At 41.0% G+C, this 25,584-nt stretch overlaps 1 protein-coding gene across 1 annotated transcript; it reads left to right on the forward strand.

Moving 5' to 3' along the window:
• Positions 1-16,072: 16,072 nt before the first annotated feature.
• On the forward strand, positions 16,073-24,914 carry CUNH16orf78 (chromosome unknown C16orf78 homolog). Its single transcript, XM_025174697.1, has 5 exons — positions 16,073-16,171; positions 17,955-18,098; positions 19,751-19,907; positions 22,813-23,206; positions 24,767-24,914. The coding sequence occupies exons 1-5, from the start codon at positions 16,073-16,075 to the stop codon at positions 24,912-24,914; spliced, it is 942 nt and encodes a 313-aa protein (XP_025030465.1).
• Positions 24,915-25,584: the final 670 nt, after the last annotated feature.

The raw sequence follows: 25,584 nt of genomic DNA on the forward strand, positions 1-25,584 counted from the left end.
CTGTTTCTGCCCTTCGCTCCTCTGCAACATGGCTTCCCTTAACTTCTTCTCTGAGAAATGCCATCCGTTTGCCACTAGGTGTCAGCAATGCCTGGAAACTAGAAGAAGTCCTATCCTTCCTGGAGAAAGAACCAGAAGAAATGTCTCAATTTGGGGAAATGGATCTGATTTCCTCTCATTTTAATCTTCCATCCGTATCAAAGCTACAGCTGACAGTCAACTGTAGCAGAGAGCGTGTTAAAGCTAAATTGTGGAGGGCAGGGGGTGGTGTTGGCCTGCATTCAAAGTCTCTTAGATGTTTCCTGAATAGCTTTGAGCAAGTATCACGAAGCGTGTTATGAAATAAAACGGGATAACTCTCTTGTTACACAGCCATAAACTTATTGAAGAAGGATGAGACATAAATGAGGATATTAATAATATCCACCCAGAATATTTAATCCAGCCAGCCAAATAAATCACACTTACTTATGCCTGAGATAAATGGGATTTAATGTCTACTTTTTAAACAAATCCCTATATTGGGACCAGAATTCTTGTGGAAACAGGCATTTGACCTGAATTTCAATGAACTCAGTGCAGCAAATTACATAAATATATTGACTATTCCTTCCTTAATTAGAGGTTTGTTCACCCAAAAGGGTGTTAGGCCAGGATGAATGTGTCCCAACCAATTCAGAGAAGTTTCTATTAGCTCCATGTCTAATTTTTCAACTAATTACACACCAAATAAATTAATGAAAATCCAAAGAGAAATGCCTGTCTTTAGAAAACCAGCTTAATTTGGCATGCTCTAATGGGGTTTTTAAAAGCACCAACTCTTTCTGGCCTTGAATTAGACCAGCAATTTCCTCTTTCTGGAGTTAATCTTTATAAATAATACCAAATTGAATTTGGCACGAAGTGAAGTGTGAAATCCTTAAGCTACTTCTCTCTCCCTCTCTCTCTCTCTCTCCCTCCCTCTCCCTCTCCCTCTCTCTCTCTCCATTGTTTTATTTTAAAGACATATTAATGTCACAGAAGCAGCTTTAGTTTTTCCCTTCAAACAGGGAGCTCCATTTGGTTAAAAAATTAGTGGTTAGCAAGACAAGCCAGCATAGATACATTGTGGTGAAAAGAGAAGGAGGAAAATTGGAGCAAAGGAACTACCATTAAACTGATACTGTATTTTCAGAGCTGAATGGGTTTCCTTAAACATTGCTTTCAGACATGCATATTATCTTATTAAAATACAGCTATGCTGCTTGCCATGGAAATAGGCCCTGCATTGAATAAATTTACAAGGACTCCCTCTTCAGATGGCAAAATGGGGTCAGAGAATTCTTCTCATTATCTTGAATGGAAAGCTGGAGGTTTGATTTCAGATCTTGTCATGATGGTGTCATTCTCCATGGTTTCTCCTCCCTGGACTTTGAAGAAGCGGTATAGAAAGAATGTTGACACTTTTGAATTTTTATGTTGGAGAAGACTTCTGAGAATATCACAGACAGACAAGAAAATAAACAAATGAAGCATTGAACAAATCAACCCAAGGTTCTCACTTGAGGCTCAAATGACTCAAATTATTGTATACTGGATACATTATGTGAAGATCCCAGTCTCTTGAGGAGTCCATAATGATGGGAAATGTGGAAGGAAATGGAAGAAGATGATGATAAGCAGCAAGTTAGATGGGCTCAATTACAGTGGTGATGGATATACCGTTGAAAGACCTAAAGGAACAGGATGGTGCAGATCTGGAGAAAATATATCTGTGGTTGCTGGGAACTTGAGGGCACATAATCAATCAACCAATCTCCTCCCTAGTAAATGGCTACAAGAGTTTCAGTCTTGCATTATCTTAGTGTGAGTGAAAGGACGTTTTTCCCACACTAAGGATAAGACAGTCCCCAGTTTCTACTTCTCTCAAACAGCTGAAGGGACATTACAAGATTTTTGGCAGAATTTGAGGGACTGCGGCAAATATCCTCTCAATGACCAGATTGGATGAGTCATCTGATCCAATCATCTAGAGAGCATTTCACTTGGTAATATGAACACCTCACTTGGTAACTGCCAGAATCTTGTTCTATTGACTTTATTTAAAAAAAAATAGCTTAAAGCAAAATTATAAAGGAAGCTGATATGCTGCAGGGAGTGTATCAGCTTCTTAGCACTCAATTTACTTACGAAAATGTCTTGTGTCTTCCATAGACATTCTTAGTAAAATTGTTGTTGTTGTTGTTGTGACAATCTACCCAGACAAAAGTGTTTTTGGGTTTCAGAGAGCTTCCTGGTGAGGATGGGAAGGAGCAACTCATGTATCCACCTCCAGACAAATTGTTGGGCTGTGCAAAGCTTCAGTTCTGAGACTGGATTCAAAACTAATTCAATCAAATTTCCCAATCTAAACAACTTTCAGAATCCAAGTGGCATGCTGTACCGAATTATTGATCAGATTAGATGTCTCTGAATCGATTCTGCCATTTGTAATTATTTTCCCCCCCAAATCATTTCTAAAATGTGAACCAACCTGAGTAGATGCATTTAAGTATCACATTGTCTAGATTGTCTGAATCAGGTCAAAGCATCAAATTAGATCTTATTGACAATATAAGTGGCATGGATGATCTGGATCGGTGCTGATCACTCCTAATAAATGGGCGGTTTATGACTGGCTGTACACAATTTGTCTGCTACTTGGTGAATGAACAAGCTGTCTTCAAGAAGAGGATCCATATCTCAAATGTGTCTGCTAACCATACAGATATTACCTCCCGAACCTCTTTTTAAACCTTTAATTATATGAATTCCAAATAGTTGCCCCCTTGATTTAATTAGGATTTGCATGATAGTATTACGAGCCAAAAGACATTTTTGTGTTCTTCGATTGACTTAATTACAGTGATTCCTACGAGTCAGAAGGAGCTTGGAATTCCTATGACAAACTTAATAGGAATCTCAAGTATACTTGTTTTATAGCTGCAAGTTATACATTTTCTGTGTTCCTTGAGCCTTCAGACGCCAGTGCTTCAAGCACCTTCCACAATTTACTTCAGTCCCTTTTGTCTGAAGAGTTGAAATTATAATGTTCTTTCATGGCTAATTTAGTGGTTTTCTCCTTCTCTGTTGGGCAAACATTGATTTTCTATTAGTGTTTTTTTCAGCGCACAAGCCAGCTGTTACGTCTGATGAAAGGAGTTCAGGAGAAAAGGCATGATGGCTCAACACCAAACGCTAAGATAAACAAACACAGCAGATTTTAAAAAAGCTCACTTGGTCTGAATTACCCGATTCCGCGCCTGCTCATCCATCTTTCAAGGAGGACTGCCAAAGAGCGGCTAATCAATTGGATCAGATACTACACCATCACAACTTTGTAGCATCTCAGGGACAGAGCATTAAGGTTCTGTCACTGGCTGGCCAGCCACACGTCTACTCCTACAGCCATGCAAACAGAGCACCATGATTCCTTCTACCAAGTCTCCTCTCTCCTCTTGTTATATCACGGAACTGGAGAGGAACATTTTAAAACAAATATGAAGTTCAGGCCATAAGTTTAAGAACAAATATGAAGTTCACTGCCTTTCAGTGCTAGGGTGAGGTCAAAGAATTAAGCACAAAGTTTTCATGCCCTCCCCTGAAACTCATTTTGTAGCCTGTCCCAAGATCAAGCCACTAACATTGAGTAGCAAGCCACAAAAATTCAGCCAATTTTCCCCATTTTTAAAAGCAAATAAAAAGTGATATGGGTGGGCTAAACCTCCAGTAGGCCTAAATCATCTTGGCTGAATTATAGCACATGTGCGTATATACCCCCCCCCCAAAATTAAAAGCAGGGTCAATATCTTGGGGCCTGTCTGTTAACAGAGGTCATCGCATCATTACTATGCCCTTTGTGGCTCTAGAGGCCAAAGAATATTATGTAAAAAGGATGTCTCCTGACCTAGATGAAGGTTGTCTAGAGAGGTCAAAGTGAGAGAATCCAAATTTGGTCTACTGTCTCATACCAGCATATCTGCACATAGTCTTAAACCTACATGCTATCATTCTTCTACAACCTGATGCTTTCCAGATGTGTTGGCTGTGTGTGTGGTCTAGAAATCATGGGCACTGAAGTCTAATACATCTGGAGAGGAACAGGCTAAGACAGGCATTGTAGAGTGTCACACACACAAGAAAGAAAATGGCATCAGACTTTCCTGTTAGAGTTTCAAGAATTTTATTTAGTTGCCTCAAGTCAGTCCTGAGTCAAGTTCATGCAGTTTTCTTGGCAACATTTTTGGAAGTGGTTTGCCATTGCCTTCTTCTTCCTAGGGCTGAGAGAGAGTGAGTGCCCCCAAATCACCAGCTGCTTTCATGCCCAAGGCAAGACTGGAACATAGTATCTCAGTTTCTAGCCTGGAGTCTTTAACCACTACACCAAATTGGCTCTCATTAAGAATTAGTTGTGTATTTTTTAGAGTTATTGAGTCTGTTACCTGGATTTTATTTTGCAGGAAGTCTAGAGTGATGAACTAGTCTTGCATGTGATAGGGTGATATTTATATAGTTGTCTGAACCTCAGTTCTAACTAAGCAACAGTTTAATGAAACTGGAGAGACTAACCGCTTGTGTGGGTCTCTCCTGGCAGTATAGGAACAAACTATGGTAGGCAGGATACCCCGAAGGCAGACATTAGGAGTCTCTCTACCAGTTCCAACAGAGAAGGTTTTCTGTTGAATGCCACCATGCTGTGATTAGTTAATCATTTAAGTACATGGTGCTTTTAATTAACTGCCAGCTCTGGTTGGGCATCTGTTCCTGGAGATCACATTGGATGTTGATTGTTCCAGTGCCTGAACAATCCAGACATTGCATCAACCTCCAATTATTTGTGCCTGCTCCATCACATGCTGTAAACTAATTGAGAAACATAAATGATTAGACCTGCCAAGACATTTTAAAAATACCCCCCCTCCAAATAATTGGTCTCGTCCCCCATTCCACCCCTAGCCCTTATGCTTCCTGTAGTGTAATTTCAGCTGGGAATATTGAAATGAAACAATCAGAGCAATAGGATCAATATGAGGGTTTGGGAGGAGAACTCCAACATCAGAAGTGCCATTGTGATTGTCAATGTTTCTGCCAGCAGGATGAAGGGAGAGAAGCAAAGCAGTTGCAGCTTTGTTTTCCCCATCTCAACCACTTATTTGACTCCACACCAATTTTAACCCAGGAGAAGAAATACATTTCTAACAACTGCTGTGGTCCTATCTGCTTTAGTGCTTATACAGCCAATCTTGCCTAATGCCTTCTTCTGACCCCTTCCAAGGAGCCAGGGAAGTCAGAAAAGAGGCTGGTGTGGGTAGATGTGCTTTCAACGTAAGATTTCTCCTCCAAGATCCCTTTCTCTCGTCAGTCTCAGAGGGAGGGGCCTCAGTCCTAGTCCCTAGGATATCCTCTGCAGGATTGTAGCCTAAGGCAACAGATCACTACAAAATGTAACATGAATGCTTACCCAGTTCAGTAATAAAGCAACTGTGGAAACACTCGTGTTTTAATTAAAGATAGATAGATGATATACTGTAGAGATAGATAGATGATAGACAGACAGACAAACAGACAGACATAGATGATAGACAAATAGATGATTGGCTGGTGTGGGTCTTCCGGGCTGTGTGGCCGTGTTCTTGAAGTTCTGTTTCCTAACGTTTCTCCAGCACCTGTGACCAGCATCTTCAGAGTGCAGGAGCACAGACAGGAGCAGTTCTCTCTGTGCCCAGGGTGATGTGACCCTTTTTGTGGGTATTTATAGAGATCTGAGGGGGGGGGGAATGGGGGAGGGGGGGAGTGAGGGGAAGGGGGGAGATAGAGTGAGTTAGTTGACCAGCAAATACCCACAAAAAGGGTCACATCACCCTGGGCACAGAGAGAACTGCTCCTGTCTGTGCTCCTGCACTCTGAAGATGCCGGTCACAGGTGCTGGAGAAACGTTAGGAAACAAAACTTCAAGAACACAGCCACACAGCCCGGAGGACCCACACCAGCCATCGTATGCCGGCCGTGAAAGCCTTCGACAATACAAATAGATGATTGATCAATAGACAGGCAGATACCCTTACCTATGCCAGACTGGACCAGCTGAAGTTTTCTTTTATTCTTATCTTGAATAGTCTAAATTCCTGCACTGAAAATCTATTGTTAACAAATGTTATTACAGGTTGAAACATACCCAGCATAACATGGATGCAGAGAAATTCAACCCTTGTTTCTCTAGCTAAGAATTTCACCACTTATTTCAAAATATAATAAGCCAACTTCTTGTGTTTGGTCACTCTCTGCTTGTCATGGTCCTCATGGAAGCAGTCCTCTTCTGAAAAGAGGCAGAAAGAACTGGAGCTGCATTCAAAGCCTGGAAGTCTGATTCACAAAGCTAGAGTCTAGCATTGAGATCATGGTGGACCCTCCTCTGCTGCCTTTGACTCCAACCTCAAGTCTGCGAGAATGTGGACACCATTCCACCAAGAGGCAAAGAACAGAAGGATGCATTGTTTGGAGGAACATGTATTTATTTATTTTATTTATTTATTTATTGGATTTCTCCACCGCCCATCTCCCCCACAATAGGGGACTCTGGGTGGCTTACAAAGACATTAAAACTATAAATATATATAAAATACATAATATATATAGAATTAAAACAATACTAAAAAAGGACAATCGAAGAAGATGGAAAATTGGGCCTGGGACAGCTGGCCACTATGGGGCTAGCCATCTCCCTGCTTGAGATATTCCCTCCCCGCCCCAGGCCAAGTGACAGAGCCAGGTCTTCAAGGTCCTTCGGAAGGCCAGGAGTGAGGGGGCCAATCGCACCTCTTGGATAATGTTGCATATGAACAACTTTCTGAATAGCTCAGGTTTCGCTGTTAGTTCTGATCAGCCCCAGCTCTATTCAGATGAGGAGGAAGAGGTTCCAGCTTTAAACCTATAATTGGAAGCAGTTAAATGCTAAACATCCTTCTCCTTCTCCTTCTCCTTCTCCTTCTCCTTCTCCTTCTCCTTCTCCTTCTCCTTCTCCTTCTCCTTCTCCTTCTGACAGCCAGATTTTTTAAAACGCTGTAGTTTTGTAAAACTTTTTGGAAATTCTGAACTTCAGTTAGATCCAATGAAGCCTTCCTAGAAGTCTGGAGTACCTTAATTATGAGGTTGTTTCCTATAAACTCTTTGCTGGATGTTAGGTCTCTAAGCCCCTGGGGCAGGATATTGCTCATTCTGCAGATGCAGGCTGGGGATGTGTGTCTTAAATCTTTGATGGTGCTACTGTCTAATCCATATGGAAATATTGCCTTGTGTGGTGTTCATTTCCTATCAAGATTATGTACTCAAATCTGTTGATAAGGTTATAGGAACCAAAGTTCACAGTCTTGGAGGGGAGATAGATAGATAGATAGATAGATAGATAGATAGATAGATAGATAGATAGATAGATAGATAGATAGATAGATAGTGTTATGCTTCAACAGAAGTGCAGAGGTGTCTCATTCTCACCGAGAAAAATAAGTGTTTGTTACCTAGTGAAAATATGTGCATTACCCCCATCCCCAGTTGTGTCCATCCTGAATGACGCTGTTATAAACCAAGTTCAAGGGTGTTTCCAGGAACATTAGAAGAGCACTGTCACTTAGGTAACTAACTTTTGTTACTATAGCAACTGCAGCCTTTAAGCCCAGCCATGAAAGGACCCTGGCCAAGTAAATTGGAGTTTTGATAGCAAAACGCATGCTGGTAACCGTACAATCCCATTCATCAAGACAGCATGGGAGCATTTTAATTTTTTTTTCTTTTTTAATGGAAAGTTGAAGCAACCGGAAGTTTGGCTAAAAGGGAGGGCAAATGGGGCTGCCGAAGGGAATAGCAAAAAATCTGAAATCATCTGAATAGTTAACAGCGAGGACAGTGAGGATTTGACATGCCCAAATTCAGTGCTATCAAATGCTATAGATGGAATAACTGATATGCTGTATCTTGGTAAACAAAGCATTTTTTGTAAAGCAATGCATAATTCTGTATACAAAGAGGTAGAATTTTTATGCAGTTAGGGAGATGTATCTATCTGTTGGACACCTCCAAGAGGACAGCTCCTACTCTTTGGAGTAGGAACTGAAATGTCATGAAAAGTAATATCTCCTTGGAGACATGGAAGATGACCAAAAGAGTCCCAATCACAGCTTCTTGAGATGCTGAATTCTCATTCCAAGAAGGAAGCTGACACCCTGTCCAATCCGAGGACTACATACAAAGCAAATCAGTTTCCAGATATCTCAATTCAAGGAGCAAACACTAGGAATCTTCTTACATGAAGGTGAGATTTAGGAATTCAGGCTTAAACACATTCACTTCCAGACTCCAATTTACTGAAAAGAATGTTTAGATATTGAAGATAATATTCAGTATCCCAAAACCACTGAAATAACATTTCAGTGGTTCTGGGTTACTGATTTACCATCTTCTTACTGCAGTCCTGGCTTTCGATTTGTGAATCGATCTAAACTCTGGATTTGATATAATGCTGTACCTTCTGCTTGAGCATGATGTATCATTGTTGGCCTAGTTCCTGAGCCTAGCATGAATTACTGGATTTTCTGTTCAACTAATAGTTATTGGCTTGCTTGTTCAGCAGTCCACCCATATCCTATAGATTGATTGTATATGTGGTTTTAAAGATAGGCTTTCATATTTGGCAATGCTAGCTAGAAGTTCTGGGAATGGTAACCCCAACACATTTGGAAAGTATTCTTTTGGGAGGGTTACCAGATCTGGGTACAACAATCTACAGGATCGTTAGATAGTAACAAAGTTAAAGAAAGCTCTTTCTTGCTATCTAATGGTACCCTGATTTTTGTAATCCCAAAACTGTTAGCTATACCAGTTGGAGAAAGTTAGCCAAAACCATACAGCAATCAGATAACTCATCATCCAGGACAGTGACTCAGTTGGTTAATTGAAACTCCAGCTTCCATTGCTTATTCTTATCTGATTTGGGGGTCCAGCTGCTTCTCATGTTTTCAAGCGTCCTGTTGTCCTACTTGCCTACATGCAAAGAGAGGGAGAGAATGAGGGTATAAGCCAGCCTCCTGGATGTTAATATCAGTGCCCTCTTGTTCTACCTTGTACATCCTGTCCAAGTATTATATTACTCCAGTTGTTGAGTATGTTCCTCTGAGCTAAAAAATGATAGAAAAATAAAACACATATTGAAGGAAAATCACAGAAGTCTAATCACCACGTAGAGACGTAAAACACAGGAATATTTCCTAGAGGAATACAACCTCCATGTAGAAAATGGCTTATATATTTACCTGTGGTTCATGTAAAAACCCTATTTAGATTATAACCCAGAATGAAATTTGAAGGATGAAGCCAAGGTAATGTCCCCCCAATCCATATCTATATGTAGATAGACCGGATCTTATCCTCATTCTAACTTTAGGCATTTGTGTATTTTAGCATATTACACATGCCCTCATGACTTGGACACCATTTCTCCACAGTAGTTTAGAAACCAAATGCTAACTCGTGACCCTGAAACCAGAAGGTATTTCAAAGGCTGGTGAAAAAGCCTCTGGGTTCCCAGTGGCCTCTTAGACCTTCCAAACCCCCTGCACAATTAACCACAATAGGCAGGCTTTGATCAGTTCAGGTCTACAAAATAAATCTTTCAATTCCCTGCTAGTTTTAAAGCCACACTAGAGAGTCATAAGAGAGAGGCTGCTCTACTTCTGGCTGAGTTAGATGTTTGCAAGTGACAAATAGCCTTCAATTTCCAACCAAGATCTGATGCAATCTGCGGGGCCTTTTTCTCTAAATTAAATTATAAGGTCCTAGAAATATGAGCAGCCAAGTTGTCCTAAAGACAGAAAGAACATTCCAGATCAATGGGTGGCTCTCTGAGGGGACTCTGGTCTGCCATAGGTGAACCTATGGGATAACATCTTCCTTTATTTCCAGGTCCATCACAAATGAAGCTGGACCAACAGTAAGGAATGTAACCCTAAACAAGCAAGGAATAGTATGAGAGAGGAGAATACATACTGTGGATCCCTGGACCTTTCTGATGTTCTTTAAGTCAATTAGTTAATTAGTCAATTGTCTTTTCTTCCAGTTGTTTGCAATTTCCTTCTTAAGACTGACTCTTAACTGCAAAGTTCACACTTCAAAAAACTGTTCTAATTTTTGGATTTTTATAGTTCTTCCCCAATCCTTGTCAGAAGAAGAATGCTGGAAGCTTGAAAAGCTTGTAGACTCTTGTGACATTTTGATTTAGGACTGGATTTAGCATGCTTGTCCCCTCTCTTTTTGGTTTAAGAAGAGAAAGAGCTCTTTTCAAAAAGAGAAGTGTCAATGTCAACATTTTAATTGTCTACTATTTTCTTATATTTCTATCTCACCCTTTCTCCCAGAAGTTCAGGACAGTACACATTGTTCATTTTCCCCTAGGTGTATTGTATTTTCAGAAAATCCCTACAGACTAAGGCTGAAAGAATGTCAGTATAAGGTTTTGCAATGAGTTTTATAGCTTAACAAAATTTGGAGCTTAAATCTCACAATCCACTATACTGTATGGTGCAATGTGTACATTGTCAAGAAAACTGCAAGGCACTTCTCTATGCCTGGAAGATCCTACAGAAATTTCTGTTTTGCTCTGTGCTCAGGGCCAGCTCTACTATTTGGTGATGGGGGATCTTGCTCTTGCCTCAAACAGCAGCTATTTCTCCAGCCTATAGGGAAAATATCTTGGGTCAGCCTACATTTCAGTCCTTTGCCTTCATTTTAGAGATTTCTGGAATGAAGGTCTTGGAGATAAACCTGGTAAGCTTTCACCCTGTTTCCTCTCCCTGTGTCTAACCTCCTCCCCACACCAGTCTATCCAGCACCTGAGCATTCTACTTAATTAAAAGTAAAATTTACAAAGAAGAGCAAGGTTCCCCACCACCACCACTTTTGTTTGTGATCATGAAAGGAAATTGTTAGGAACACATGTCAAGCAAGCCACTTGGGAGTGATGTCCAAGCAATTACATGTGAATCCAGGCATAGTCAAGCGGAGTGCCTTTTATTATAGCAAAAAGAAACCCTGCAAATGTTAAAAGGTAGGATCTCATGCAGGGGTTTGAGGGCTCAGGATCTTCTCAGGATTGGCTCTGTGATGTAACAGTAGCTCAAGCAAGAAATGGACTATTGCCCAAAAGTTCTCTTGGAATCCAGCTATTTCTTCTCAGAAGTTAGCTAACTTGATTTATCTGACTGAACTAGCTTATTCCTCGGAAGACTACTTCATTCCTGAGGGCTGGAGATGTCTCACCCATTCAGTTGTGAGTGGACTTCAACTCCCAGAAATCTTCAAGTTCGCAAGACTGAAAAACACTGATGTAAGGTGTCATGGGAAAAAATAGCAATCCAGTAAAAGATTAGCTAAGACAATGGAGATCTGAAATAAAGTTTCTTTATTAAAATACCATAGAACGGTGATCATGGGTCTCCCACGCAAAATGACCGAGAGACCCAATTTGCAAAGGATTATATAGGAGATAGGAAAGGTACATCAACAGTAATGAATAATTACATAGACAGACAAAGCCCTCAACTCCTTATTTATTTATTTATTTATTTATTTATTTATTTATTTATTGCTAATTTATATAGCTGCCCATCTCATGAGTGTGACTCTGGGCGGTGCACAATAAAACAAAACAATAAAAACACATATTGGTAATATGGTAGACAGCCAGACCTAACCTTGAGGCTAGTGCTGTAGTCTGTCAACCCTGATTTACATTCCTTTTTATTTTAGGACAAGGTGACCCTTTTCCATGCTTCTCCCCATGCAGCTCTGAGCCTTGTTATCTACCTTCTGCTTTGTTCCTCAAGATCACTTTAAGTTGAATTATAGTATCAAAGGCACCCAGAATCCCAACAACTATCTGAGTTCTGTGCCATTTTCTACTGACCCAAGAAACACGATTTAGACATAAAAATCGAAGTCTTAACTAACCCCCAACCCACCCCATTTTTGAAGAATTTTTAACTTTTAAACTTTACAAGGGGAAGAGCCAAAAACTTCCATGGTGGGGCTGTATTACACAGCAACACAAACCCCGATCCTCCAAGATTTAAGGAGGAGGAGGAGGAGATTGTCTCTAACTACATTAAATCTATTTTAGATCAAATCCAGCAGTTATGGGATGTTTCCTGGCTCAAAATGCTGAGGGTGCAGATTCCCAAACGGTAGCATTCCTTTGCTGAAATTTGGTGACACAGCTGGAGGATGGCAAGGCTGCATGAAAAAGATGTTTGAGGATAACCTGGAAGTCTGGTTCCATAGGTTACCCATTCTGGAATGATTCCATCTTGCTTTCTGTATTTTCTGCTTGCTATCTTTGTCGTGCTTTGTGTAACAGAACTGCCTCACAAAAGCAGGCTTCTGTGTCCTTCTGCTCTCCAGATATGTTGTATCATCTCCCATAGTTCCCAGCCAGCATAGCTAAGAATGGCATGAAGTATCTGGGAAAACAGTATACAAATCAAACAATAAGGACTTCCACAAAGGGAGTCTCGATGATGGGTTGCAGTAAAACCAAAGCATCTTGAAGTCTAAGAAAGGCATCATAGCTTCTTAACTTTTGTGGACAAAAGTCCTTTTATGGTTAAATAGGGTATGAAGGCCTAGGCCCCTGGAACAAAATGATTAGCAACTCATTTAGCTCCAAATGTATGTCTGCTAGTCCCGAAGGAACCTATCTGCCTAATCATATAATCCTTTAAGAACAAGGTGGTGGTGAAGAGGGAACTAGGTCTTCTGCCCAACCCTTAATGTTCAACCATTAGTTAGTTCCCCTGTCCAATATTTCTAACATGGGTCCAATACCACTGATAGCTCCAGTTCCCAGTGGAAGCAAATCTCTGCCAGTGACCTTCTTTCATCAAGCTATTAAGATGTCTAAAAACCCCTTGGAGGCTTAGATGAGTAGATCTGAACTTTTTTTTAATTCTTAGCTTCCATCTTCCCTTTTGAGGAATGTTTATGGGTGAATGATTTTTTCTCCCATTCCCTAAGATTTATTGGTTTAATTTAACACCCCTCTGAAAATGGTTGCATCCTCCCCATTCAAGATCCATAGCTACAAAGTCAAGTAATCTTCCTTCATAATGGTCTTTGTGTCACTGAAAGACATATGTCAGAGCTTACAATCTGATGCTACTGAAGGATCACATAATTTAGAATTTCAAAGTCTTTTTATGGATGCTTCGAACTGATAGGTAAAAAACAGGGCTGGCTATACCCAAAAAAATAAAGCAGTGCCAAGATCTGTTTTGTATTTTTAAGAAAACAATTTCCAGTTTGATAGAAAAGAAATTGAGGGGGGAAATATAAAAGCAAGGGGGAAATTGGAAGGTGAAATTCTCTGCAAAGAAATGGGGAAATCTTATACTCAGCTGGACGGTTCTGGAGTGATATAAGGTTGATGTGACTTCATGGTCTCCATAGTCGTTAAAGGCCTCCCTGGCTTCGCCTCTCTATGGCAGTTTGCAGCCTCCCTGGCTTCTCATCTTTCTCATGGACTGCAGCCTGCCTGACTTACCAATTATACCCCCCAGGGGAAAACATCATGAGCAAACTCCTCCCAGGAGGCTTTTCAGTTCAAAAATTTCAGGCAGCCAGGGAGGCCCCCGGAGGCATAGGGAGAAATATTTGTTAGAAATCAACATAGCAAACGCCCTTTGTCATCTTGCAATAATAAAGTATGAGCCAAAACAGCATGAAAAGGAATTCGAAATTAATCCTAAAGCAACCTTCAAATGAGACAGTAAAGCACAAACCTCTTTGGGAAGCAGAATTTTCCTATCTCTAGTTTCTGTAAAACACTGGGATTCCCCATCATACTAAGGCTATTTCCCCACTACTGCCCTAAAGTATCGCCCTCACTGAAGTGATACAAAGGTTCTTCTCATTATTGTTCTTTTGGCAGAACAGTGATTGAATGCCTCTATGTGGTGTAGTGGTTAAGGCACCAGGCTTGAAACTGGGAGGCTGTGAGTTCTAGTCCTGCCTTTGGCATGAAGCCATCTGGGTGACCTTGGGCCAGTCCCTCTCTCTCAGCCCTAGGTAGAAGACAATGACAAACCGCTTCTGAAAATCTTGCCAAGAAAACTGCAGGGACTGGTCCAGACAGTCACCAGGAGTCAAAAGCTGACTCAAAGGGAAAGAGAGGAAGGAAGGAAGGAAGGAAGGAAGGAAGGAAGGAAGGAAGGAAGGAAGGAAGGAAGGAAGGAAGGAAGGAAGGAAGGAAGGAAGGAAGGAAGGAAGGAAGGAAGGAAGGAGTGGGCAGATAATCTAAGCAAAGTCAAACAAACTTAGCTTAGTGTCATGTGTGAACCCAGCCAGAATGTGGTAAAAAGAACTGAGTTCTATTCTAGGAGATGCATTAAAAAAAAAAAATACTGATCTACTTATGTCAACACTGGAAAATTTTATATTAAAAATAAATATTCATCTAAAATGGTGTATCAGGGAGATTTACATTAGTCAGTTATATGAAGGGAAATAACACTGGAACAATATATATATACTTTAGAATATATTCTATTTAAAATATTGGACTGAAATACGATCTTACTAACCCAGGTTATAAAAATGGGCCAGATTTCTACCGAGCTGTCTACCCATAGATTTTCCTACCATTTGCTTAACACCATCCAAATCTACATAAGTTTCTCTAACTAAATAAAACCAGTGTGGTATAGCGGTTAAGATTTTGCACTCGGATTGAGGAGACCAAAAGTCAACCCAACCCATGGAAATCCACTGGGTAACTATTGACCAGGCCCTCTTTCTCAACCATAGGGTGGTCATTGGGATAAAATGAAGGGAGACCCCCTATAAGCCACTTTTTGCTCTTGGAGAAAAGGCAGGGTAATGATGACTATTGATATTGCATCTAAAACCTAAGCACAGAATGGAAATAAAGGAATATCATTTGAATTTGAATATACAAAGTGATCAATGAAGTGCCATCAAGTTGTTATTGACTCTTTGCAACCACATAGATAGATTTTCTCCATGACAATCATGGCCTAAATATGAATAAACAAAGTGGACAGATTAATGACGCTGAAAGTTGCCGGCCAGAAATGGCTGACGCTTCGGCGGTTCAAGTCCAGCCTTCGCGCTAAACAGGGTGAGCTCCTGCTTCCTCCCCAGCTCCTGTCAACCCAACAGTTCGAAAATTCATGTGAGTAGATAAATGGGGACTCTCACTCCGGTGGGAGGAAAAATGCTGGCGGCGCCTTGCACAGGAGTCGGGAGCAGTTGCCGGTAAGTGCGAAACTGCGCTCGCCCGAAAAAGGGCGCGAAGCAACGGAAACCCCACCTCCTGCGCTCACCAGCTGGGCTCTGCCCTAGGAAGGAGGCCATGGCAAACCACTTCCGAAAAACAATTGCCTTGAAAACTGCAAAGGACTCGTCCAAAGCAGTCACTGCAGGGTCAGCAATGACTGAGCGCAGACCAAAAAAAAAAAAAAATCCTAACTCTAAGGGAAAAGGGGAATGCCAAACAGGAAACCACTTTACAATAAAAAGAATAGACCCCATAAAATCAACTACCAATGCGTAGCTAATTAAATTTAAAAAATTAAACAATAGACATCTTAAAAGCCAGGGAAGCCAGTCCAGAAGCTACAAATCCCCAATCAGAGGAGCACCCTATTTATTGTTATTGTTACTGTTATTTCCAATGGACAAACCTAAAAGGAGACATAATTTCCAGAAAAGATTGTTTATCTATCTTTGGCTAATCATCTAGTAATAATGCCAGAGTCCCTTCATGTTTTCAGGTTGGTTGCCAAGACAACACTCCCAGGAGATGGGCAAGAACACAGATTGTTGCATCACAGTTCTTTGGAGAAGACTTTGTCAAGGTCAGCTAATGGTTTCAGCAGGAAGGGTACTATTAGCTAAATGATGCAGATTGTATATTGCAAGCTACCTGTATGCTATCCATGTGCTCTTGGCATGTCTCCAGAACTGCAGTTTTTACTTCTGCAAAATCAGAACCATGACTGAAAGGAACTGGAAGCCGATAGGGCCTATGAATTGGCTTGATAACAAAAGAGCAAAATCTCTCAGGGTGTCCAATGATAGGGAAATATTTCAGGTATGGAACATGAAATCCATTTTATGTGCATTTGCTTTTAGCCACCAAGTTAGTTGGAGGTAAAAGTCTGGTTTTTTTCAAAGTAGCAGATAGCTCAAATCTAGGGCCTGGAATAGAAACCATTCTACCAAACTGGAAAGAAAAATGCAGGTGCAATGGTGATGAGAAAGAAAGAGGCAGATGTTAAGAATGAATGCTGGAGGAGGTTACTCTGTGAAGTGAATGATCAGGTTTTGCTCTCTACCGACCCTAGTCTAATAGATGATTCAGGAATGGTACCTACTAATCCTTTCCAAATCTGTGCCCAAGGTCCCCCATCCTCTTTTGGAGACCCTTTGTTCCCTGTGTCAGTGATGTCCGGAGGTAGGTGAATTTTAAAAAGAGGTTCTCTTACCGAAAATATGTCCCTAAATTGTAACAAATTATGCTTTCTAATACTTCGGTGGCTGAAAAAGTAATAGGAGCTTGGAAACAGTCAACCTACTGCTTGAAAAGCCATAAAAAAAAAACCCCACCATCCTAAAGGTTATAGAACTCTTATAAGGTGTCCTAATTTTACTCTGAGACATCTCCACATAGGACTGAGAGGGAAAAATAGTTCTGTCTAAAGCCCTGGAAAATCCATTGCCGTCCAGTGCAGACAAAGCTGAATTTGGTAGATCCATGGGCTGACATGCACACATTTATCTGAAGCTTAGCAGTGGCAACAGTGATTGCCGCTTTATTACTTGTGAGCAAGATTAAATGTGCTGTCCAAACCCATCCCTGATGTTTAGGTGGCTACCATAGAACTTTCAGATGGGACAGTCCATCTTTCTCCAGTTTTTTTTTTTTTAAATAAAACATTAGCAAGATATTTGCTACCACCTGTGTACAAAATGCAGCGTGTTCCCCCAAAGCCAATGAACTTCGGACATAATCCATCAAGACTGCTTGCAAGTTCCTTAGAGCAAGGATGGGCTGTGCAACTCTTTCAAATGAGAAACTTTGGAACACCCAGTACCACTTTTTGAATCATTAAAGCAGCTGCATCTTTTCCCAGACACAACACAGTGCTTTGAGAGGACCAAGGTTTTGGGGAGCAGTTTAAAGCATAGTAGCATTTCCAATGGCAGGAAGTTGCATTTCTATTTTTCAGTAGCTTGAGTTTTGGTGTTTTCTTGAGACTAAATATACTGTAGCCTTGATCTAGAGGAATTTCCAATAGAAGAGAATATATATAGCTCAGGGTTGAACTGTGGAGTTCTTGGTGCTGAGTTTGGTTGTTTGCTTGCTGACATTTCATTACCCAACCAGGTAACATCATCAGTGCTAACCCCACACTCACACGGATGATGTTACCTAGTTGGGTAATGAAATGTCTGCAAGCAAACAACCAAACTCAAGGAGGACCAAGAATTCTAGAGGAATGTGCCTGGCTCACTATGGAAAACAACCAACAGTGATCCAACCAGACCCCAGTGTAGATCTTATGTTTAAAATCTGTCAAATGGGGCCCAATTAGTTTCTATTTTCCTGAATATCACCCTCAATCTGCCACCACCATTGTGTTGCAGCTGGGATTCCATTAAGCCACCCATTAAAGGTAGAAAAGCATCTTCCACTGTAGGTATTTCATTGCTTTTCCAACTTTTTGCATGCTAAAATGGAGGAGGCAATCTCCTGATAAAAAAAAAATCAGTTATTCAAATCTGGTTGCTGTTTAAGAATATTTCTGGGAGTGTATTTGCTTCGTGAAGTAAGAGGAAACTTGGATTAACAAGCTTTCCACCCCACCCTTCAGCTGAAGAAGATTAGACGATCCCTTGATTCCATGAAGATAATGAATGAAAGCCTCTTGCTGCAAGAGGAAAGAAAAGTGAAAAGGTGGCTTAGGAGTCAAGCACCCATCTCCCCTACATCTTCCTATAAAGCACTGTATTATAAGGTACTGATGCATTTTGGAAAGACAGATTGCTACATCAACGAGAGAAGAAACATGTCACTCCATTTTGCACAGAGTCTTTGGTACCCTGGCCACTTGTACATGTGAGAGACACAATGTCAGATGGTTGCTTGCTGAATGGGAGCAATGCAGAATTTGACTGGGGTAACACAACTCTCTCTCCTTCATACTCAATGTATATCATTGTAAATAATTCCTCATCGTACATAAGATTTCTCCAAGGAGCTCTCCTTCCTGGAAGCTATCAAACCCTAGTTAGCACTCCCCTTGCTTCTTCTCCACCTAGCTTCTTCTTGGCTAGGTGAGGTGAACATAAACAATATGTTTACCTCACTTAGCTTGTACAAATGCTAGATAAAAAACTGTAATCCTCCAGGTAAACTGGAACCTTAACATTATGATGATAAAGGATGAGCTCACCTTTGGTATGCATCAGTGCTTTTCAATTGTCAGCATTCCCCTTTTGCAGATTTTGCTCAAAGCTGCATTAAAATGTGGCATGGTGTTAAAATGCACCAATTAAAACCAACCCTGTCCAACCTGTTCTTTGCCTACTGCCCAAACATTCCTTTCCTTTTGATGGAAATAATTGTTCCTTCCCCCACCCAAAAAATTCCCTAAATCCATCACCTTCTTCCTTTCAAATAAAGAAAGAGCTCACCACTGCTTCTTAAGTCCCTTAGATCATATTTTCCTTAAGTAGCAGATTATCATCTCTTGGGGAACATTTGTCTGTGTTTGCCATCTGTCTCTCATTTTCCCTTGTGAATGTGCTTTTTTTAAGGGAGAAAGAAGCTCTTCTTTCTTAAAGAAGAAGCAGGTTTAATCACCAGCTGCCAACGAAAAGGGAAATCGTGCCTTAGCTGGGGTGCAGGTGGAGAGAGTTTCAAGTGTCCATGATGACACCACTTCAAATGCATTGTAATAGGAATTCTGCATCTGTTGAACTTTCTACCAACATCTGCAAATTACCTGTTTGGGTCATAACCAAAAGTACTGTCTGGTCCAGGGGTCTGCTTCCTGAAAGAGCCAAACCAAAAGCCCCTAGAAGAGCGTTCTCCAACTAGGTGCCCTCTAGAAGTGTTGAACTACAACTCCCATCATGGTCATTCTCAAGAAAGCAGGCCTTTTGTTTTTATTAGCACCTTAGGAGAGCAGGAATTTCACCAGTTAGCTTACATGGTGAGTTGCTGCCAATATACCTGGGATAAGTGAAACAATCCATTTTTTAAAAGACTTAGGGCCAAATAACAAATTATATTAAGGATTCATTGTCACAGTGACCTATGTTAAGTACAACTCTTCACCCAGAAATGGTATGAACGTTGGAAGATTTTTCTTTTCTCTCTCCCCACCTTTTAATGCATATGTTCATAGGCTGTTATTTTACATTGTATTTCATGCTGCTTTGAGTATTGTTTTATTAGGTATGTTATTGCTATTTTTATTGTGAACTCCCCAAGATGCTTCAGAATAGGAAGCGGTCTATCAGTGTATCAAATAATAAAAATAGTAAGGTACGCCTACAGTACAAACCATGAGCATCTTTTGGGGTGGTGTCTAAATCTAATAGCTTTGGAGAAATACCTACCTAGACACCAGTAACAGCATAGTATTCCTTTCCACTTTTCAAGACTTCCAATTATCCTGAGTCCAGCCAAGATCAAACTACAACAGACACCCAACCCGCCTCTGGGAAAGACTCATTGGACATCCCTTGGAGCCAGTTTGGGGACCATCTGTCCAACTTTGTGAGCTTTCTACGACTACCAACCAAAAGACCAATCTATGGTAGGAAATGGTCAGGTTTCTCCCAAACCAATGCCTGAACTAGAAGGCTCACATCCAGAGATTCAAGGATACAACTCTAATAAAATACCATATGGCAGAGACTAGGATAGATACCTAGGATAGGTAACCATACATTGTTTTCTTCATAATGAAGAAAAGCAGCTCTTGAAAACTTTAGGGTACAAACCCATATACAGTGGTACCTCTGGATACGAACGCCTCTACTAACAAACTTTTCGGGTTACGACCAGCTCCGGCCGCAAAAATTTACCTTGATGTGCGAACTCTGCCTCGGAGTACGGTCATTTTTCCGTCCTGACATGTGGTCCGCAGCCATTTTTCCGCCCCTGACACGTGGTCCGCAGCCATTTTTCCGCCCCTGACACGTGGTCCGTGGCCATTTTCCCGCCGCACGGCGCGGCGCCTGGCCATTTTCCCACCCCTGACGCGTGGTCCGCGGACACCAGAATGGATTAACGGTAATTACATTGAACCTTATGGGAAAATTTGCTTCGGGGTGTGACCAAATTCGGAGGGTGGAACGGATTAATCGGATTTACATTGAATCCTATGGGGAAATTTGCGTCTGGTTATGACCAACTCGGGATACGCCCAGAGTCACGAAACGGATTAAGTTCGTATCCCGAGGTACCACTGTACTGTAGTTGCAATCCCCAGATGCAAAGCTGATACCTCGTTCTCCTGCCCCTTGGATTGCAATGATTGGAGAGCTGTTCCTTTCTCAGTGGCAGAGGCAGTTGGCACCAGTGTGTTGTCACTGTAATGGACTCAAATCTTGGGCCCTTTGCTTCTGACCTCTCCTGTTCCATCCCTTGCAGAATGGTAGGCAACGCCTTGGTCTAACTGTATGTATTTGGTTTTGATTAAATAACTACATCATGGTATTGAAATGGAAATGAGGACAAATAGTCATGGTAATACTTGTTATTAATGCCAGTTGAAGGCTAATATGTTTTTTTCTATATCCGTGTTTCTTAGACTTTTCAAAACCTATGAGTTTCTTTTTAAGGGGGGGGCAAATAAAATGAATATTCAAATAAAAAGGTTTAATAATATTCTTTCTCTTCTCCAACATTTAATACCTCAATTATACTTCTTAATGGGGGGGGGGGTGAGCATGCTAATAGCAGGATATTCCAACAATATCTGAGTGATATTTGTTAAAGCAAATCTTAGATACATAATACATTCAGCCTATTTCTATATTTGGGCTTGGTTGTAAGTAAGACTGAAAATCCACCTTCATGAAGATAGAGGAAATCTTCAGTGCATTTTCATGTGCATGCCCATATTCTCTGTGAATTTTCATTTTCAAGTCTTCTAGTGATTATTTTCCCCATTTTTTTCCAAGGACTGAAGTGTCAAAAACTTTCATTCTGTGATGGAATGGAATTATGAAGGCCAGGCTCAGGGAGATAAACATTTGATGTCAGGGCTAGCCCAAGGAACTCCAAGAGACAATGCCAATTCAGTCCAGCTATGTTTATTAGCTACAACCTCTAGCAAGAATCTTCCCAGACTAAAACCCCAGCTCCCAAAGTCAGCGAGCCACAACAGTGTGAATTCCTCAGGGAGGTACCAGTCTCATCCTCTTGTTCCTCCCATGCTCTTCTGGGGAGCTAAGAAAATGTTTATCTCCCTGAACTTGGCCTTCATAATTCCATTCCATCACACATTCACAGATAGGGTGCTTGTATGGTTACTAAAACAGAATAGATCTCAAATGCAGAACAGCGCACCAAATGTCTTCAAGTTACGAGCTGTTTTATCGCTTTAATATGTTTTACATCACTTAAAATTGCTTAGATGATTGAGGTGGCTTTTAAATTGAATGGACATAATGAGAATACAAGCACTGCAAACTCTATACTTTAAGAAACACTATTCTGTAGTATATGCCACGTCCAGAATAATCATTTCACCAGCAATGTATCATGAAGGTGCTGTGCTACATAACCTGGTGTCTTCCAGCTGGGATAAAACAGCAGTTCTCAGAATGTCCAGCCAGCATAGTCAATGTGCATGATATCCGAGATTCTGATAATCTGGAAGATACAAATTTGGGAGAGAGCTGACTTAAAAGATGGACAGATGACTTACCTTCCACTTTGTGCCCGGTTTGCATGCATTCATCCCATTCCTGCTTTGAGTGCACTATTTATTTTTTTTAAAAAACAGTTAAAGCTCACAAAGTTTGTATTTCCAAACAAGTCTTATCTAAATGTACAGGTAGTACTTGTTTAGCGACTGCCTCGTTTAGCAATCATTTGCAGTTACGACAGTGATGAAAAGGTAACTTTACAACCAGTGCCTGCATTTACAACCTTCACAGGACTGTAAAGCAAAAGAAAGCTGAAGTCAGACTGTAAGCACAGTCATGGTTTTACTCAGTGACTGCTTCACTTAATGACTGAGTTGCCAGTCCCAATTGTGCTTGCTAAAGGAGAACTACCTGTACTGTATATACTCATAGATAAGCCCAACTGTGGATAAGCCAAACCCAATTTGGGGTGTGTATTTTGGAACCTAAAATTCTTGGCTTACCCACAAGTATGTACAGTATTTAATTCTGAGTTCTTGTTCTCACATATTAAACAAGGGATTGGTTAATCACACTTTTTTTTTTAATTAAGCCACAATGAGCTGAGTTTCCTCAACATGCTGCTATCATGCCAGTGGCTGAGTTTGGACAACATTACCCAAAACAGTGATGTGCAAACTTGGCACGTTGCAAATGTTGCTAGACTACAACTCTCATCACCCTGACCATGAGCAATGCTCATAGAAGTTGGAGTATGACAATTCTTCTCCAAGAAAGGTGGAGTGAGAATTCCTGGTGGGTTGCTCTTTTTCCAAGTATAACATTCTTGATATTTTTCCCCAGACCGGAAACATCCCAAGAACCTCACGCCCTTCAGTGGAATGGATTTGCCTGTTCAGACCCTCTCAGCCAGGAATGCAAATGCTCCTCGGAACACCATCTATGGCATGACCTCACCTAACAGGGAGATTCGGAAGGCCAGAACTTCTAAACAACCCAACTTAGAGAACAGCATATCTCTCCAAGAGGCAGTTGCCTTGTTCCCTTCCTTGCAACGCATATCAACCAAAAAAGAGAAGCTCTCACTTTCATCCCTCTACTTTCAGAGTCCCATGACTGGATTCTCTGCTTTGCAGAAGAAGCTCAAAGACATGCTTGAAAAGGAAAGAGAAGACGAGAACTTCAAAGTCCCACAGCCATTGCCTGAGATTAAACCTGAGGAAATTTTGAGCTGCAGGTTAGCAACATCATCTCTGTGGGGTCCATGAACAAATAGTTTCATCCCCCCCGGGTGTTTTTTTTTTTTTTTGGTCAACCTTGTCCCCAACTCAGCAAAACTGTTAGCATTTCATGGTTCCTGAGCATTCTGTATTCCCAGGTGGCTATTTTGAGGACTCTCAAACTATTTGGAATGTTTTCCCATTTTATTTTGTTCTTCTGCAGATTTGGGGTTCCATTCCTCCTATAGCCAAATACAGAAAATTCCTTTAGCATGCACATCCTGGACACTTGAGATATAGAAACAATTGTAATATTATGAAGTTCTCCAATTCAGGATTCCAGATATTTCATTCCATTCCTGCTTCCTCCAGTTTTCTATTTCTCCCTTCAATGATTTGTCAAGATATTTTGCCCAGTAAGCATGCTTGCCCCTCAGTGTCTCTCAGCAACACAGCCAAGCTATTCTTGAAATTTAGAAGAAATTGAGAAAATATCTGTTTTTATATAACCACCCTTCTCAAATACATTACTCTAGGCAGCTAACAATGATTAAAAGCAAGACTGAGATGTTGCCGTCTAAGAGAAGAGAATGTGAAGGGGAAAAGGAGAGGGGAAGAGTTATAGCCTTAGAACAATTGTAGCACCATTGATCTCTGCCACTCATCCGTAAAATATAGGTTCACTAAAGAGCAACCAGTTTTCCCATTGTCCTTGACTTCATTTCCCAGCAAGATAATGAGATCTGCTGATCAACAGCCCCCAAAGCCAAGATAACATCATCCAAGTGATGCAAACAATGTAATTTGCATTGTTGTGTTTTTGGCGTGATGCTGTCATGTCATGTATAATGTCACTTGTTCCCCTTGACCCCACTGTAAATGGATGCCCAGGATCTCTACAGCTCTCTGGTAAGCCTGCTTTTTTCTGCTATTCTTTACCTCGTTCCATGTTGAGTTTCCTTGAAACAATTCTTCTGTGTGTCTTCAGCTCTACCTACCTGCTTCCATTTGTGTTTGTGCTTTGATTGCTCCTCACCCAGTTGTGCCATCTATGTCTTGACTGTCAAGAGAGAGAGCAGAGATAGAGTCCTTCAGCCACTTTGGGTTCCAGATTGCTCCCCAGTTTTGGCATGTCAAGTATCAACCCGTTCATCACTAGGTCATGGCAACTGCCCGTTGGGTCCAACATTCTGTATCCCTCCGTGGCCAGCCAGATACATTTAGGAAGTATAGACAGGAAGGCCATATCCTTCTTCTATTGTTGCTTGTAGTAGCTGATATCAAAAGTAAAATACCTGTGATGCTGGAGAAAATGGCCATCAAAAACAAATTACCATTGCTAGTCCATTAATTAGTCCAGACCCCCTTTAAAACCATCAAAATTGGTGGCCATTATGGCCTACGACTGCAGCAAGTTCCGCTATGTGCTGTGCTATCAGTTCTGTATCTCCCTATATCTGGTCTCAGTGGATGACACTTCGTTATAGTTAAACATAACCTATGAAGTGCAAGGAATTAAATAACTTTGGTGATAAAGTGCCTTAAATACCTCTTATCCTTTTATTTTCTTTGCGCAGGTATCTTCGTTTGTCTCAGAGTAATATCCATACTTTGCTGGAACTATGTAAGGAATCTGGGATTTACATAGACCTGCATCCCCATATGAAAGAATCAGACATTGATGCTAGCTCCATACTCTCCCTAACCACCAACAGAGCTCTGTAGACTGTATCTCTGCCCCAAATATGGTTGCGTTTAGATTGTGGCTTAGAAAATGAGACTTTTCTGCCTGCATCTACCTGTGGAAGAGGAGATCAATTTCTGAACTGAAATGAAAAATCAGGAACTAAAGAGTTTTGGGGAAAGGATGAATGATGCAATGGTTTAAAAAAAACAAACAAATCCAACACTTACTGTCAGTAAAATTGTAAGCAAGTGAAATTGTTTCCTAATATGAGTTAATTCTCCCTGGAAGGTGGGGCAGGCGAGGGGAGGACAGGATAGGAGATCAAGAGATCCGAACACTCTGAAATATGTCATATCAAACCACGAATCAACGTTTTTGTGATTTCTCAGGTTTCCTTCAAAATGTTGGGTGTCAGGGCATTTCTTTTCATTAAGTCTGCTGATGATTGCTCTAAAATAGCATTCGTATCCTAGTAAACCCAGGATCCACAACCTGATGGCCCTCAGATAGTTTGGGGATGCAACTCTCAGAATTTCTTGCCAATGTAGTCAAGGGTTTTCAGCTGAGAATTCCAGAAGTTGCAATTGGAACACATCTGGAGAGCATCAGGGCACTTTTCCTTTCAGAGGGTGAGTTGGTGGAGATTTTTCCAGGGGATGAAGACAAATGAATGGTGATGTTCAGGCTGAGGGTACTGATGAGGTATGG

The sequence above is a fragment of the Python bivittatus genome, unplaced genomic scaffold (genome assembly GCF_059951505.1).
Source record: "Python bivittatus isolate LINGU-HERP-01145 unplaced genomic scaffold, Pbiv_v1 ctg000190_np1212, whole genome shotgun sequence".
NCBI lineage: Eukaryota > Metazoa > Chordata > Lepidosauria > Squamata > Pythonidae > Python > Python bivittatus.

Coding starts and splice junctions, on each gene's coding strand:
- CUNH16orf78 (XM_025174697.1), top strand. CDS start 16,073: ATGACTGAAAGGAACTGGAAGCCGATAGGGCCTATGAATTGGCTTGAT. Junction 16,172..17,954: donor ATGATAGGGAAATATTTCAG/GTATGGAACATG, acceptor CCCACCCTTCAG/CTGAAGAAGATTAGACGATC. Junction 19,908..22,812: donor AACCAAAAGACCAATCTATG/GTAGGAAATGGT, acceptor ATTTTTCCCCAG/ACCGGAAACATCCCAAGAAC.